Source organism: Neophocaena asiaeorientalis, unplaced genomic scaffold (genome assembly GCF_003031525.2).
Source record: "Neophocaena asiaeorientalis asiaeorientalis breed wild unplaced genomic scaffold, Neophocaena_asiaeorientalis_V1.1 scaffold76, whole genome shotgun sequence".
Lineage (NCBI taxonomy): Eukaryota > Metazoa > Chordata > Mammalia > Artiodactyla > Phocoenidae > Neophocaena > Neophocaena asiaeorientalis.
In genome coordinates, this window is record NW_020173668.1 from 2,891,997 (window position 1) to 2,909,000 (window position 17,004).

The 17,004-nt window shown below is 46.0% G+C and overlaps 1 protein-coding gene across 5 annotated transcripts; it reads right to left on the reverse strand.

The window, feature by feature from the left end:
• Window positions 1-6,033: 6,033 nt before the first annotated feature.
• On the reverse strand, window positions 6,034-15,534 carry CHTOP (chromatin target of PRMT1). 5 transcript variants are annotated; one of them, XM_024748123.1, is made up of 7 exons: window positions 15,231-15,526; window positions 14,666-14,732; window positions 14,144-14,225; window positions 12,641-12,794; window positions 9,905-10,091; window positions 8,940-9,077; window positions 6,034-7,251 (listed from the first exon to the last, which is right to left on the reverse strand). In XM_024748123.1, exons 3-7 carry the CDS (start codon window positions 14,206-14,208, stop codon window positions 7,046-7,048), a joined length of 750 nt encoding a protein of 249 aa, XP_024603891.1. In that variant the 5' UTR covers window positions 14,209-14,225; window positions 14,666-14,732; window positions 15,231-15,526; the 3' UTR covers window positions 6,034-7,045. The 5 variants fall into 5 exon arrangements, with proteins under 5 accessions (XP_024603891.1, XP_024603890.1, XP_024603892.1 ...); XM_024748122.1 differs by lacking the exon at window positions 14,666-14,732 and having other exon boundaries at window positions 15,231-15,534; XM_024748124.1 differs by lacking the exon at window positions 14,666-14,732 and having other exon boundaries at window positions 9,905-10,088.
• Window positions 15,535-17,004: the final 1,470 nt, after the last annotated feature.

A 17,004-nucleotide genomic window follows, 5' to 3' on the forward strand; every position in this document is an offset into this window, starting at 1 on the left:
CCTTAGGTTACCTGGGGCTTTCCAAAAGTCACCTTATTAACGTAACAAAAGACACCTTTATTGCTCTTATCACAGGAAATTCTAAGGGTTTTAGGAGTTCTGTGCCAGGAACTGGGGCTGACGACCAAATATATATATTTCCTTTTTAAAAAATTTTTAAAATTTATTTATTTTTGGTTGTGTTGGGTCTTTGTTGCTGCGCATGGGCTTTCTCTAGTTGCAGCGAGCGGGGGCTACTCTTTGTTGTGGTGTGCGGGTGGTGGCTTCTCTTGTTGCGGAGCACGGGCTCTAGGCACGTGGGCTTCAGTAGTTGTGGCTCGCGGGCTCTAGAGCGAAGGCTCAGTAGTTGTGGCGCACAGGCTTAGTTGCTCCGCGGCATGTGGTGTCTTCCCGGACCAGGGATCGAACCTGTGTCCCCTGCAATGGCAGGCGGATTCTTATCCACTGCACCACCAGGGAAGCCCCTAATATATATTTCTTATACCTCATAATATCACACCAAAGATGTGTTTAAATCTTAAATTGATAATCACCTTACACTAAAGGGTAAAGAAATTAAATAAATCAAGCCTAAATGGAGAATTAAGAGAATCCTTTAAAGAGGGCTCATGGAGCCATAGCTGCCCCAGGTCTACTGGCCTGCCTACCCTACACAGTAAGAGGCCCTTGTCTGGGGATTAGTGGTGGTAGACTGCTGCCACCATCACAGGTTCCTGAGCCATCCTGGGCCTCAGCCTCCACCCTTGGCCGTCATCCTGCCTGGCCAAGTCACTAGAATGGGTGTGGTAAGGTCAGAGAGCCCACCCAGGCAGGAGAATAGGGCAGCCAGAGGTCACCTGCAACACCTCTCCCACTGGCACTACTGAAACAGATAGGTGGTGTTTCAGGGGGCTCTGAAGAGGTCCGGTCCTTTATGTCTCAATGCAGAAAGAATTCAGTGAGAGGCAAAGTGATAAGTGATTTATTAGAATAGGATGCTTGTGAGGCTAACAAGCAGGCAGGCGAGCGTTGTGCTGCCCCAAGTACTTAGTGGGTTACATTTTTCTAATCAAAGGAAGAGAGGGGAGGGGGAGAAGACCTTCTTTGTCTTTCTTGAGTAGGTGTCATGCTTCCATCATCAGCTCCTCCTCCAGTTTGGGCAGGGGAGTTTTGTCCCTACATGGTCAGGCCAGGACTGCCATGGCACTTTGGAAAAATTATTTCAGGTCTCAGTACAATGAGGGTCTTTCCCTTTCCATGATTGCTTTTTTGTGTGCAAAGAGCATGTCCTAGGGGCCAAAGAGCATGTCTTGTGGGTCATTAACTTACTGAGCTCACTGGGAAGGATGTGGGTCTCATGTCACCATTGTTTAATTGTTTTGACATTCTCCTGTTGTATGCTTTTGTTGCTAATCAAGTTAGCTTGGTTTTGTTAAGCGAGCCAATCTGGCTTTGATGCTAAATGATTTGCTCTGGTTTATGAGTCAAGTAAGCCCACATTGTTGCAGGATTTTCCCATTCATTTCTTGAGTGATCATTAATCTTTCTGTGGTCTGCCAAAGCCCCCTGAAGTTTTCTCTCTATCTACAATCCCCTAATGGGGTTTCTGAGCTAACTGTTTGATTATCCTACTCTAACCCTAACACTACCAGCTAAAACTTGGAGACAGAACATAAGGAGTCTGGAGATGTGATTTCCTGATAAGAGGCTGGAGGTGGTGCCTGGGGAAGGTCCAGGGTCAGTAACGAGATGATATGCCTGTGGACTTAAAAAATTATTCACAACCTAAAAGTTGAGAGTTATGTTTTATTCAGCGGGAATTTTTAGGACTTCAAGCCTGAGAGGCAGCATCTCAAGTAACCCTGAGAGAACTGCTCAGTGGAGGCGAAGGGGGGAGCCAGGTTATACAGATATTTTGCAACAAAGGGCAGGTAGCTGGGAACATCAAAAGATTATGGTTAAAGAAAACCAGATAACCCAAGTTAAGGAGTTTAGTGCTTTTCTATGTATGGGAAGATGCAAGAGTTCTGGGCTCACTGAAATCATTCCTTTGATATGCACCTCAGCTATCTGGGGCCAGTATCCTGTATTTTCGCATCCTGAGTTTCCTCCGTGCTCACCGTAGGGAGTGGCTGCAGTCTGATGGCTGCTAGATGGCAGGTATTCTTTTCAGCTCTGAGTTTCCTCAGGGCTCACCAGCTCACGTTGGAGGGCTGCAAGCTGACGACTGTGACATCATTTGTTTACTGATATGGCAGGAAATATTCCATTTCTCATGCCTCCACTGTGACAACTGTGTCTATATGTGTATTTGTGGGGAGGGAGAGAGCTGGAGGTGAGTCTTTAAAGGTGCCCGGAACCCAGGGAACTGGAGGCTTGGGCACCCTTGCCCTTCTCACATTGAAACCGAGTGGGGCCCTGTGGGGCTCCCAGCCACGGAGGCCCTTTCGTCCCCCATTTCTTGTAGGCAAGACTTCAGCCTCGGGCTTCCCTGGTGGCGCAGTGGTTGAGAGTCCGCCTGCCGATGCAGGGGACACGGGTTCGTGCCCCGGTCTGGGAAGATCCCACATGCCGCGGAGCGGCTAGACCCAGTCCTTCCCTGAGTTCCAGATTTGAACAGTTGCTAATCAAGGGGGGGGGCTGCCAAGAAATCACCTGAGGCAAGATTAAAGGGACCAGAGAAGCTCATCAATATTAGGAGACCGACCACCTGAGAGGAGATTAAGGGAGTGCCAGTCCTGCTCACACCCTAATCTTGGCAGAGACTCCCCCCTCTGAACCATATAAGACCCTAATAAAATCCTCCCGGGTTGGGACACATAGTTTTTTGAGGCAGAATTCCAGTGTGTCCCCTTTGCCTAGCAAAGTAGTAAAGCTGGCTTTTTAATTTCACCCAAAACTCTGTCTCCGAGATTGGATTTGGCACCGGTGTACAGAGAGGCCGAGCTTTCATTAACAACATTGCCTGCAGAATCAGCGCGAGAGGTAGTGGGAGGGCTGGGGTTGCAGTGGGACGGACAGGACAGCCCACGGGAAGAGGAGAGGGGACACAGAGGCCAGGCCAGGTCTCCTCCCAGGTCCCAGCCCCTCTGGGCCCTTTGCCTCCCTTCTAGGAGCCAACCCTTAGGCCTGCCCCATTTACAGTGCTGGTCTGGGTGCTGTTCACTGCTGGTGGGTGGGTATTAGCTGAAACTACCTGACAAGGCCGCAGGGGGCCTGGAGGAGGGGAGGAAAGTGCTGTCATTTGGACTTATGGGGGCTGGAGGCCTGTCCTAGGCCAGCCCCTTGCCTGGAAGCTTAGCTCTCTCCAGGGTATGAGGTCATAGGGAGTGGGTAGCTGTGGTGGAGGCTGGGTTGGGTGGCAGATCAGGCATCACGGGGCCACCACACGGGGACACTAGGGAGACAAACAAGAGCAGGCCAGGGAGAGGCATATGCCATGTGCTTTCTCCACTGGGGTTGCTCAGGCCACCCCTGACTCCTGTCTCTTGTGCTGACAGGCATCCCAGACTTCAGATAGCTAGGAAACTGCTGAGGGTGTGGCCTGCCCAGGTTCAGGCCAACTCTGTTTTGTTTTAGACTAACCTAATAGTTTCCCAGTCTCCATGGTCCTCCCTCTAGCCCGTTTTCACTTCCTACCACCCTTCTGAATAAATCATCCATGGTACTCTCCTACTTAAAGTCCTCAATCACTCCCCACTACCCAGAGCATAATGCCCAAGGTCTTTAGCAGACAGGCTCCAGGCTACCCAATCTTATCAGTTGTGTCTCCCACCCTACTTTGAAGGACCACTGAACACACTTTCCCTGCACTTTTTATTCGTTCCCTCTCCTTCGAATATTCTTCCCCCCTTCTCTGTTAAACTTTCCCTTGACTTTCATATTCTAGCTCATCAACCTCTTCTCTGTACTCCCAATGCCTAACAATGCCTTGTTCGTGTCTGTATGGCAAGCCCTTGGCATATGGTGGCTGAATGAGTGAAAGGCTGACCCGGAGCCAGGCTGACTCTCTTTGTCCCACTCTGCTCTACCCGGGACACTCACGAAGGATCGAGGATGGCAGAAGTGGACACAGGCCTCAAGGAGACTCTGGGAACTCCAGTGAGCAGTGAGTGGAGCTGGAGGGTCCATGGCTGGTAGGGAAGTTCCTTTGCCCACTGTTGGGGAGGAATTCTTCAACTGGTAGGAGGGATATAGAGGAGGCAGAAAGGGAAGGGGTCTTAAGCTCCAGTGGTTGCCTCACTGCCCATCTTTACTGGGACCCACAAAGTAACGCCACCCCCCCACCCCAAGGATGCTTCAGGGTCCCCTGACCACTAGATCTGCTTGACATTTTTGTAGTTAGTAAAGATCACACAGGTGCTAGAAACAGCAGCCCCAACCTGGTCTTAGTTCACTACCCTGCAAGTTGGGCCAGTGCAAGAGATGGGCGTAGAGGACACGGGGCAGGTCTTTTTGGACAGACACCTGTGGGCACTAGGAGTACTGAGTCGGCAGGACAAGATGGGACTGGAAGCACCCTGAACAGGGCAATCCTGAGCTGGAAGAGGTTGACCTAGGAGAGTGAGCAGCTAAGGCACAGCTGGCACCTCGGCAAGTTCCCCTTTCTTGAAGGACCCAGTATCCTGGCCCCAGCTTCTCTTCCTTAGTCTAGGGGCTGAGGCATCCAGGACCTCTGTTCTGAAATGGACCTCTCCCTCACAAGGGAATTACGTCAGCAGATGGACTGGCGGTGGTGGGAGGGCTCAGACACTTGCTGCCACCCAGTACACCCCTCACCTCTCATTTCCTGACTCCAACACTTTGCTTTTAGCCTGGAACCTTGCCAAAAGTATACGGGGTGATCTCCTTTGTGGGCTCCATGGAACTGGAATTGGGCACTGTGAGATCCAGACTCATACTGCTGGCCCTCCCCCATCTCTACCTCAGCTAGTTACCCCACCTCTTGCATAAGCTTCAAAAGTGGTGCCTCTTTCACTCCTTATTCTTACACAGAGGATCTCAGTGGATTATGGAGAGTGGTACCAAAAGCCACCAGATTAAAAATATCCTGAGGGCACATACCTGTTAGCTGCCTTGAAGGAGGGTCAAAGTATTTGGGAAGGACGGGGCTGGGGATAAAATCCCAGAGACGGGTCATCCCAAGTTGTGTGGTTGGGGGATAGAAAAACTCTCACCCTGCAGCTCCCTCCCTTTCTCCCAAAGGTGTTCTGGAGGCCCTGGAAGATGACAAAAGGCTACCAGTGGATGTGAAGTTCACAAGGGGTAGCCTGCCCACTGCCAATCAGCACCTCTCCCACAGAAGAGCCTTGGGGGCTGACTGGAGTTTGGCATCTAAGGAATTATCCTTAAAATCGGCCTTGCCCACACAAAAATACCTTTTTCACTCTTTCCGATTAAAGGTTTATAAATACTTGTTTGGGCTAAAGACCTCCAGTCTCACAGTCCACTTCTATTAAGAGTAAGTAGTTACAGTACAGACACTTCAAAACTAGGTCTGATTGGTTATGTCAGCATGGCTCTGTCCTAACTCCGCATGGTCTTTTCAAGCTCTCCCTTCTACAACTAAACTTGCTTCACAATCCAGAGGTTAAGTAGCCCAGGTCATACAAATGGGATTCAAGTTCAGGTTGTCCTGGCCAAAATTTCCTTCCCAGTCTACAATAACACACAACCTCCCAACAGTTTAGGGTACCAGGTAGCTCAATGGCAACTGGTTTGATTAGAGGTGGTTAGCTTCTTCTTTTCCCTTAAACAGCACAGAGGAAAAGGGAAACCAGGGCCGGGGTCCTCAACTGCCTCCTGAGACCATTATGTTTGAGCTTCCTATGGACCAAATGTGTTGGTACATTACTTTGTGTGGTTAATCTAACCTCGGGGATTATTCAAAAGAGGGCAAATTGTTCACTTTCTGCCCCAAAGTCACATCCCCCTCCCACCCCAAATTTTAATACAACTATGAAGGACTCTCAACTCTACAAGGGGTGTATCAAAATATTGTTATAGTGGCCATAATATTTCAAAGAGCCCAACAAATAAAGAGAAAGTCCTGACTAGATTTCAGAGAACAATTTGTTATAATGAACCAGAAACAAAAGATTCTACTGAAACTGGAACAGTTGACAGAATACGGTTGAACTTAATTAAACCTTCAAGGGGAATAAGGGTCAAAGTCAATGAATGAAGCCCAAGATCGGCCTGGTATAAACGTAGCAGCATTTCAGCATGGATATCTTCTGACCCCTCCCACCAGATATCTGCCATCAATTTCCAGTCCTTTCCCTTCTGAAGCATCTGCCAAACCAAATGGCTTTCCCCACTCTTTTGCAGGTGTAAGCCAATCCAAAAATACCCTCTTTGGGCATGATGCAAAGCCAAGAGGAAGTTTATAAATCTCATTCCAGGGTAGAAAGTGCACATACCTGACCCAGTACACTGGTTATGTGGTGTAAATGTACATGGTAATAACTTTAATTAAATCAGAGCTGCTACCGTGTGTAACTTGTTAGGTGGCCCTGTAGCTATGTCAGAGTTCCTAATTTACTTTACTAAAACATCAGCGTGGCAGAATGCATTTTTGAGCTCCACATTTTCTAAACACTTTTAAGAGGCTCTTTAAAGATGATGCAGAACAGAACTGTTATCTCAGAAACCTAGATATTAAGGAGGGACATTGATGGGCTCTTTCTGGGACTTTTTCACAGGAGATGAACAGAGGAAATGTCAGAATGCCAAAGCATATGACAAGTGAGGGAAGGCAGAGCGGGGAAGAGGGTGTACTAGCCACAAGGCCAACACACTCATGTTCAAAGAGAAGTCTGGGCGAAGGGAAAAAAAACCCAACGACAATAAAACAAAACCCAAGTCAGAGGAAAAAAGGGTTTCATACAACACAGTATCAAAAAGTAAAAGGAACACACTAAATGCACAAACTGGTGGCGAGTCAGTCCATAGCCTATTATGGTAGGTCCTTCCAGCATCAATCAAGTTTCTTCTCATCTGTTATCTCAACGTTATTTACAGATGTGTGACTTTAACAAGAGTCTCACAGGAGGGTGGGCAGGCTTCAATCATTGGTTTCGGGATCTGTCTGAGCCATGTAGGCATCCAACTCAGCATCCAGGTGTCCTTTCGTTTTTGACATGTATGCATCCAGTTGGTTGTCCAGCTGCTCCTTGGTCAGTACAGGGCGAGCAAGGGCACCTCTCCCTCGTCCACGGCCTCGTCCTCTGCCTCCAAAGCCCCCTCTTCCCCGACCTATCATACCCCGACCTGGCCCAAGGGAAAAACAAGAAAAACAGTTACAAGTAAGTTTAATTGGTGCTATGGTAAATGCCCCTTAGAGCAGTGGGGCCTAGCTGAGAAAGGCTGAAGGGCAGGGCAAGAGGAGAAATCTGGAAAAACAGGAAACACACTGGGTAGAAAGCAACACATGGAAAGCACACATAATGAATCCCTCATTACATGCTCATCTCTAAATGCTATTTAAATTTTTTAAATTCTACCAACAAAGTAAGGGAATATAGTTAACTGATAATTAAAAATTTCTTAATCTCTCCTAAGACAGAGAAACTAAAATTTGAGACTCGCTATAAGTTTACAATTAAAATACAAGTACATTAAAGATAACCCCATTTAGCAAGATAGGGAGGAAGTAACAAGGGCACAGAGAAACAGGGGTGTGAAGCTAGACAGTTTTCAAATTAAACTTTACTGGAGATCCTTCTGAAAAATTAGCTCGTCTCCTCAAATTTATCAAACCTAATGAACTGATCCTATGTCAGGAGACTGAGGAGTTATTCTGACATAGGAACAATGAAGGGAATTGGGGAAAAACATTTTGAGTAGTCCCAGCCATTTCTATCTCCCGATTCTATTCACATTTTAACAATTATGGTTATCTGAGAGGTGGTTTCAATTCACTTAACAAAACATACCCAGCTTTCTGAAAAGCTACTTCAGACTCCTCCCCGCCCAATCCCTGTGATGTCTCTCTCAGAAACCAAGTCAAGATAATTTGGAAACACGCTATTTCATCCTGAAACCCAAACTAGCTTGTACTTCACTCAATAAGCCAAGCAACATATAATGCGAGAGAAGAAAACAAGCCCTCTGTTATCAAATTTCTTTTCCCAATAGTTATTATCCCTTGGCAACTTCAAGGTCATAAATTATGGAAGACCCACCACACACTTTAAAAAGACCAAAGCAAATATACCCAGGGGCTAAAAGAATATATATTATTTTTCCTGGACAGGTGTTGCTGGGAGTTTTCCACTAAACTCTAAGCCAGAAAACTCCCATGAGATTTGGCATTAACAGCAACACCATTAAAAACTCTCTTCCAGTCTGGGCCATGAGGTCACAGGACAAATATCACCAAGTCTCAAGGTAAGATTATCAACAAGAGTCAGTTAGTTAACTGACACAATACCATCTTGCTTTTTCTACTTTGATCAAAAAGAGTCATCTCTGGTTTCGCATAGACACAAACTTTATCTTGAATTTACTTGGTTTCAGAGTCAATACCTAGCTCCAAGTCTCACCATCCTCTTTAACTCTGCTTCATTTTTGTACATCTCCCTCTTCTCTCTTCTTAGACTCAAAGTGGGTTTTGAGCTATGGGGTGGGGTGTGTGGTGGTGGGTCAGGGACAGAAAAAGATAAAACGCCAAACTGACCATTCTGTCATTTTTAACAATACAATTTAAATTTGCAAGAGCCTGAAAGAAGTCTGAATATAATCTGGCTCTGTAACACATACCTGACTGTTCTTGGAAAACCCATGACAGACCTCCACATTACCAGCATGTGAATTTATAAAATAAGCCAGTTTCATAAAACAAACAAGACAAACAAATAAGCCTGCCTATGACTTGAAGCTGTGCAGAAAGGTGGCTCTGAGTTTTGAAGGGAGAGAAATAAGGGGAAGCTAGTCTCTGAAGTTGGTAGCTGACTAACCTCTACCACCGATTCCGCCACGACCCATAGCTCCACGCCCTAGGCCCCCTCTCCCAGGACCTCCACGACCTCGAACACCACCTCTTCTTAAGCCCATTCGGGGAGCTACGGCTCGTCCACCTCGGAGCAGGTTTTGACCTTGGAGAGGAGGCATACAATGTATATGCAGGTAAATCCAAGAGAGACAAAGTAGATTCTAACCAAAGGAAGGCGGTGAGGGTTAAATGAGTTAATTCAGTTAATTTTTAGGTTGGGTGGGGCAAGCTGCACACTGAGTGTGAAAAGATTAAGCTGCTCTTTATTCAATCAATTCAACAAGTCTGACCACAAATCCACTTTTGGAAGAAGCTGGGAGTTAAGTCAATTAGTTAAGTACATACATTTAATGAATATCTATTGAATAATTACAGGTAGGTGCCTAGCATTATGGCAGCTTTAAAAATAAATGATATGGTTCCTGCTCTCAATACATTTTTGTAGGGGACAAGAACTATACAGAGAACAGTGTAACAGTGCCTAAAATGTAACATATAGCTAAGTGCTATTGGTCAACTTGTCCTCTTTTTTTCCAGATGTAATAGAGTATTTCACTAGAACCAGGAACAGAGATGATTAATTAAGATATAGGCCAACAGGCCAAGAAGTTTCTTAGATTTGACTTATTTCTAGAACTTGAATGTGCTTTGATTCAAGCAGCAGCAGGGTGTTTTAAAATGGAATGGAGATGACATGAATTACCTGTTGTAACGCAGGTCCTAGCCTCTCACCATTGCACATTATCAGAAAAGGAATGGTATCGATAAAAGACATGCAGCACTATTAAAAACACGTCATTTCAAAAGTTATTAATTATATTAATACAAATTCAGGCTTAAAGATGTTAAACAAATGTGTCCGTCCATAAGCAGCCCAAGAGAAAAGGGAAGGGGGTGGGGCCCGACAATTATCAGGTACAGAGCACTGACCTCGGAGCGACATCCCGCCCCTAAGTAGGGTTCTTGTGGCACGTCCCCCACGAAGTCCTCCTCTGGACAAGCCTCTCTGGATAATGGGCAGGCCTCGTCCTCCGATTGCTCCCCTGGCCAGGGCCCCTATTGGTCGGCCTAACCGTGCCTGGATGTTACTCTTACCCAGGCGCTGCTTTAAGCTCTTCTGGAAGAAAAGGTGTTAGGGAATTGAGATCAAAAAAGCAATCCAATGGGATTTAGCAACTCAAAGTGCAGAGAAAAAGAAGCAAGTGAGATGTCTGTGTGGCGGGAGATAAACCTGCACGGGGTGTCATAAGGATCCCAAACCAGAAGCAAGCCTTTGCCTCAGAACATGGTAGAAAACAAGCAGAATTCTGATCCAGAGCTTCTAAGAAGCTTGAGTATGGTCCCATGAAACTGGCATCACCACAAATTACCTCACTAGTTTGGCTACAGAAGTTATATACCACTACTTGGAACGTAAGTTTTAATAAGAACACTGTATTTCAAATCCTGGATTCTGCTGTTTTTGAACCACCAGTTGACAATGACAGGACTGGATTCATACCTGCCCAAGGACTACCACTGTCTTCAAAGGCTTACTCAAACACCATAGGAAGGTCATCACACTCTGGGCAAAGTTTAAATTACAATTTCATTTGAATTCTTGTGACTTAAGAACAAGTTTGAGTTCTCAGTGAAAGAGGCCAGTGTGTTCCATTTTTCCTCTGAGTATCTATCTCCAGACGGTCCACTTTTTACCTTAAGATGTAAATAAACACAAAAAAGTCAAATCTCCTTTCCTTACATATCTTAAATAGCTGTAATTCCATGTCTACCTTTGCAAACAGCTCCATTAATTAAGTCAGTGTAATGACTTTTAATTCACAATAAACACATAACTCAAATGTATCTCCACAGAAAGCTAGCCAAACCTGCATTAGAATTAAGACAGTTTAGCTATAATCATAAAACTCAGGGCCACATTTGAGAACAAGGACATACCATAGATAGAAATTTTTCAATAATCTGTCCCTCAAAGAGAAACTACAAAGACCACATCTCAGACAATTAAATTCCTTCAGAGGAAAGGGTGACTGTGTAGCCTTGACCACCACCAAAGCCCTAGCAAACCTGTTCTCCTATAACGCCGTAAGTCAGTATGAACGAAAGTAAATTATGCGTCCTCAGGCTTCACCCACAAACGACTACAACGACTTTCTCTGCAACCATATGCTGCGAGTTATTATTATTAGCTTTCTAGCATGAGATCATAAACTGCTTCTAATCAGAGGGGCAGGCTCTGAACAACATGAGGTCAGGACTTCTTTCTACAAGTCTCTTGTGTTTAGTCATCCCTAGTACATTCTCCCAAGATCTGTGCTTTAAGGGGAGAATGCATAGTACTTAGAAGTTCTTCTCCCTTCCCATCCCTTACTTGCCACCAATACTAGTCTCTAATATTGAAAAGAAGCTGAAGGATGTCAACTGTATCATTCAGTTTCCACTCTAGAGCTGTGCTATATGCTAAGGTAACCACTAGCCACATGTGGCTAATTTAAATTACAAGTAAAAAAATTAATAAAAATAAAAATTTAAGCTCCTCAATGGCACTAGCCACATTTTGAGCACTCAACAGTCAATGTGGCTAATGGCTACTGTATTGGAGAGCACAGATACAGAACATTTCCAACACCGTGGAAAGTTCTATTGGACAGCAGTGCTCTAGAGGCTACTTTCTTCGGCACAGCCTCTGTTCCAAGCTTCTTGTTAAAAGGTCCTTTGCAATAATATGTCAGAGACCTGTCTTCAACAATTTTTAGTATTTCCTCTTAGAAAACAGTGGCACCTTTTACTGCTTTCCTGAGTCTGGGATGAATGCAGCCACTCCAGGGCTTAAGGTAGCTAAAGCAGAAGGCCTTGTTTATTTTTGGTCAGTGAGCCCAATGGTTCAGGGTGGGGGTGGAAGGGTGTTATATTTAACTGCTGATTTTATGCACAGCCATGCAGTGCTACCAGTTAAAGTCCTTACAGTTGCATGGCACCGCCCTCCAGACGCCCAGCCACAGCTTGGACATATCCTTCCACAGCCACTGTCCGGACTTGCATATAAAGTCTATGAATAATAAAGAGCAGGTTTTATTTCAGATCTGAATAGGATTATCTCTTACTGGAAATTTGAAAGAGAACCGCTAACTCTTAAATTACTCAGTGTTCTCGCTCTACTTTACTGACAAAACTTTAGGTGCTGTGAAGATGAGGGTCACCCCACTCTTTCTACTGTTTAGCATTGAAAACCTTTGACTAAAAGGCCTTTCAGACTCCCTGTATTAGGGAAGAAAGAATAAAATCATTTCCCTAATTTGTAAACCATTTAGTGAGAAATAAAGGATTTTTTGAAGATCATTTAAAACAGAAACCAAAATTTCTCTGTGGAAAAAGCCAGTGAATCTATTTTAAGGGCAAAGGATCAGAGAACAAAAGAGATTAATACTCATTGATAACACAGAAACAGGCCACCTTGATGGCAAACTCCCTAAAAGAGAAAGACAACAAAAAGTTACTTATTGGTACCTGCCAAAATGGGAATTCTCTGAACTTCTCTTTCCTCCAGAAAAGTTCAGCTTTTGCCCTGAGCCACCTCGTAATTATCCATGGCGTCCTGACAGCCTCAGTGGACTACCTGACAGGGATCACCAGCTGCTTCTGGTGCATTAAGACCCATCCTCTCACCTGCTTAAGTTTTAATGCTGCCTGGACAGAGGGTCTATTCTCCATCTGCTGGGCCAGTCTTCTGTTTCTGGCACTGGCTAGCTGCTGTTGTTGCTGCATCGAAGCCCGAATATTCACTGGCATCGGCTGTTTGTTCTTCAGCATATTAGTAAAGCTTCAAGGTCGAACAAAATGGATGTTTAAATAAACGCTTTATTACAAAACATTTATTGGCATTTTCATGGCTTGCTAGACCAGGAGCTCCAGATCCCACGAACTTTAAGTAAAGTGGTACACTTAGATCAAGGCTGATGTGGGTTAAAGACTCCTCTGCTTCCACAAACTTGCAAGAATCAGAAACTTAGAAATGCAGCTAAGTGTAGCACATTCAATCAAAAGTGATAACAAGGGCTCAGGTAACGGCTTTTAGAGAGGTAGAAAATATGAAAAGCATGCAATAAGCAGATGTGATGACAAGAGACAGAAGATGTAGTTTCAAAGACAGACAAAGCAAGCCAAAACCTTTGGGGACCTGAGGGTGCATTTTAAGGGCAAATATAAGGAAGGACTAGAGCACCTTCAAAGCCCATGGAAATGATACACCCACATAAATTATAGGAGCATATCACATTCTCTCATGTATTTGTTCACGCAGTAATGTGAATATGGAGAATTAGTGTATCACTAAGGGATAAAGAGAAGTACATATGCTTCAGAAAAGGCAAACAAACGTAAGTAAATTTTTTAGTGGTCTAACATTAACTTAATAAAGTCACTGGTCAAAGGCACTCAATGAACAAAGCTCTCAGAGACAGAAAGTGCCTTTAAATGCCTTAACTTTTCTTAGTGTCAAATGATTACTTTTTCTGACTCTAAGTGATTACTTCTGAAAAAGTTAAGATTAGTTTAATCATTTAAGAGCTTGTGAAGACACTCTTCTATTATTCCTGTCAAGGTAAGTTTAATGGAATGAAAGAGAAGAACATTCAATTGTAAAAGAATTGAAAACAAAAACAAACTAAAAGCAGAATGGAAAGAAAGTGAAATGGAGCAAAGCGAGTGCCTCTTACAAGGCCCAAGAATGACATTCAAGGGCCTTTGGACATATTCATAGCTTGCTACCCGCCTCTTACAGGCCAGACACAACACTGCTGGCCTTGGACTGGGCAGCAAGCCTACTGCAGCTAGGGTACCATGCTACCAAGCTGCACCACCCCTGTATCAATGTAAAAAAAAAAAAAAAAAAAAAAAAAAGTGAAGAAAAGGGAGGGTGTGAGGAGTCTTTTTAAAATACATCCCACCAGATAAATATTTCAGACAGCATAACATAAAAATCTACTGATAAGGGGTTTTGAAACAACCGCCCAATTTGTTTTGTGTACCACATACGATGCAACTAAGAACAGAGGTCTGTAGCCTTCTGTTGGTATTTAGTTTAAAACCGGTTTTTGTGCATTGGACCCCAGGGCCAATTTAAGTAATGTTTTCTTATGAACGAGCTGAAGTTGCTGTTGGCTGCCTCACCGCTCATTTAGAGACATCTTGGTGGTGCTTTTTAGCACAACTTTCGGCGCTGACTGTGCAGCCATCTTCAAATCCCGAGAATCTACAAAGGACAATGGACAGAATGAGCAAATGAGAATGATGACCACCTCATTTCAACAAGTGCCAAAGGCCCAAACCAAAAATGAATGAAAAGGCCTGTATCGATGACTATTGACGATCACACCAAAACTCATTTCAGGTGCTTAAACTTAAGAAGCTAGTTACCTCAAACTAATAAACTCCAAGGCCACAGGACAGAAAATATCTGCTCAAGCCTCCAAAATGGCAGACTTAGACCCAGCCAAAGAAGTGTTAAGAGTTTGGCTTTTCATCTAGAGCGATCCTTCTCAACCTTGGCTGCAAGAAGCTTTTTTTTTTTTTTTTAAAAAAAACAACGAAACACAGAAGCCTGGGCCCAAACTATTTAAAGCACAATCTCTGATGGTGAGGTCTGGGGATCAGCAATTAGAATGGGAGAAAAAAAAAAAAAAAAAAGTCTACCTCGAAGGGGTGGGGGGAAGTCTACCTCGGTGCTTCTCTTGTGCAGCCACAACTGAGAACCACTGATCTAGAGAGATGACACAAGCATTCCAGTTTCAAAATCAAGTAGGAGACTTAGCAAGGGCCTGCGGAGCTGGGGGAGGGAGGGAGTAGGCAAGGTTTCCCTAAATGGGCATTCACCTGGGAGTTCGCTCCCGGGAGCGCTCCACAAAATTTAACCCTGAAGCTGCCATTACTTTCCAACGTTCCCTAAGGTCGTGCAGTCCTCCTTTGATTGCCCTTCCCTCTCAAAGCCCTGTCAGGACCGCCGACATTGCTCAACCCACCAAACAACATTCTTTTTTAACTCTATCAAATCCCCACCTTTTCCATCAATCCCGTGGCGAGTTTCCAGTTCGGGGTCTCCCCCGCCTCCCTCTCAGGGGCTCCGCCCCCTCCGGGGCCTCCACCTCGGACACCCTGTCTGCCTCCACTGTCTGCCTCCACATCCCGCCAGCTCCCGTTCCGCGTCCGCCGGACCCCTCCGTTCCCCAGGACTCTTGCCCTCCTCACCACAGACACGTACCGAAGGAAACGGACGCCAGTGCTCCTCCCGGGGCTGCCACCACGGCTGCGGCAGGCGGGCCGGGGGCCGGCCGAACCTGAGTTGACGGTGGAGGGGCTCGGGTTAACTTGGTGGGCGGTTAGTTAGATGTGTTAAGCGGTAGATTTCTAGGTTAGTTCTTTGCTGTTGGCTGGCTGTCCGGTTGGCCCGTCCGCCTGCTAACCGGCCTGCCCTTTCCTGCCTTTCACCACAGCGGCTGCCGTCAACTCCCGCTCGGTGTCGAAAACAAAATGGCCGCCACACCCAGTGCGGAGAGGGACCGGCTAAAATGGCGTCGACGCAGATACGTTAGGCGTCAGATCCGCCGCACCACGAAGGGGCGGGAAAATTTGTGCCACGCCTGCGCGGGATTAGGGCGGAGCCCTAGGAAGAAGACGGGGCTTTAGCAAAGTCCTGGTCTGTATTAAACAGCCCCCGCGCCTAGGAAGGGGCGTGGCCAAGTGGCATAGCTCTGTTTATTTTTGGAAAATGGATTATTTTTTAAAGCTTTTAAAAAATATGTATTTATTTGGCAGCATTGGGTCTTAGTTGCAGCATGCGGGATCTTTAGTTGTGGCATGTGAACTCTTAGTTGCAGCATGTGGGATCTAGTTCCCTGACCAGGAATTGAACCTGGTCCCCTTGCATTGAGAGTGCAGAGTCTTAGCCACTGGACCGCCAGGGAAGTCCCTGCTCCCAGGTTTTAAGGGGACTGCAGGTTAGTAATTTGGGTCGCTGGGGCTGATTCGGTCCCCCTGAAAAAGATGTTCATATTTCCTGGCACATCCCTCTGCCCCTCAAGCTAAGGCAGATGGACTACAATTCTTTATGCGGATGTTCCTCGGTCTCTCTCTCCCCCTTTGTTTTCAAAAAATTAATTAATTTTATTATTTATTTTTGGCTGCGTTGGGTCTTTGTTGCTGTGCGTGGGCTTTCCATAGCTGTGTCGAATGGAGGCTACTCTTCCTTGCGGTGCATGGGCTTCTCACTGCAGTGGCTTCTCGTTTCAGAGCACGGGCTCTAGGCACGCGGGCTTCAGTAGTTGTGGCACGCAGGCTCAATAGTTGTGGCACACAGGCTTAGTTGCTCCGCAGCATGTGGGATCTTCCCAGACCAGGGAACGAACCCGTGTCCCCTGCACCGGCAGGCAGACTCCCAACCACTGCGCCACCAGGGAAGCCCGGCAGGTGGATTCTTAACCACTGCGCCACCAGGGAAGTCCCTCCTCGGTCTCTCTTGTGGACCACTGGGCCCAGGTAATTTGCACTGGCTCTCCCCTCATCATTTGCCTTGGCCCCGGTCAGAGAGTTGCAGATTGCTGCAAACGCCCCAGTCAAGGCCTGGGGGCCAGTGCTGGGAGCACACCTCTGCTAGATCCTGCACCGCTCATCACCACCCGTCCATATTTTCCTCTTCACTTCCATCCCCAACTTGGCCTGAACATCGTTAAATAGTTATTTGGGGGGGACCTTTGTGTCCCCGCTCCCCCTTCTGTGTCCTCTCTCACCATCTGCCATCCATGTGGATTTTGATGTAGACCTATGCGGGATTTTCATTATGGCTGGACGCACAATAAAAGGCTCGCATGTTTGAAGAATGAGTGTACGAACACGTCTTCAACACCCCCCCCCACCCCAATCACGTGCATCAGATCCTTTCATTTTCCTTCCTAGCATGTATGTGTGTATGTTTTGGCATCCCTACTGGACTTTACCTATGTGATGTTGAGAGTCGTGTTTGTTTTGCTCACTGCTGT

Bases quoted from the DNA above. Each gene is read 5' to 3' on its own strand.
- CHTOP (XM_024748122.1), bottom strand. From the start codon at position 14,208: ATGGCTGCACAGTCAGCGCCGAAAGTTGTGCTAAAAAGCACCACCAAG. The intron at 12,795-14,143 runs GTGAGGCAGCCA...TCGACCTTGAAG, and splicing joins AAGATGTCTCTAAATGAGCG to CTTTACTAATATGCTGAAGA. The intron at 7,252-8,939 runs GTTAGTCAGCTA...CCCTTGGGCCAG, and splicing joins TGGCGGAATCGGTGGTAGAG to GTCGGGGTATGATAGGTCGG.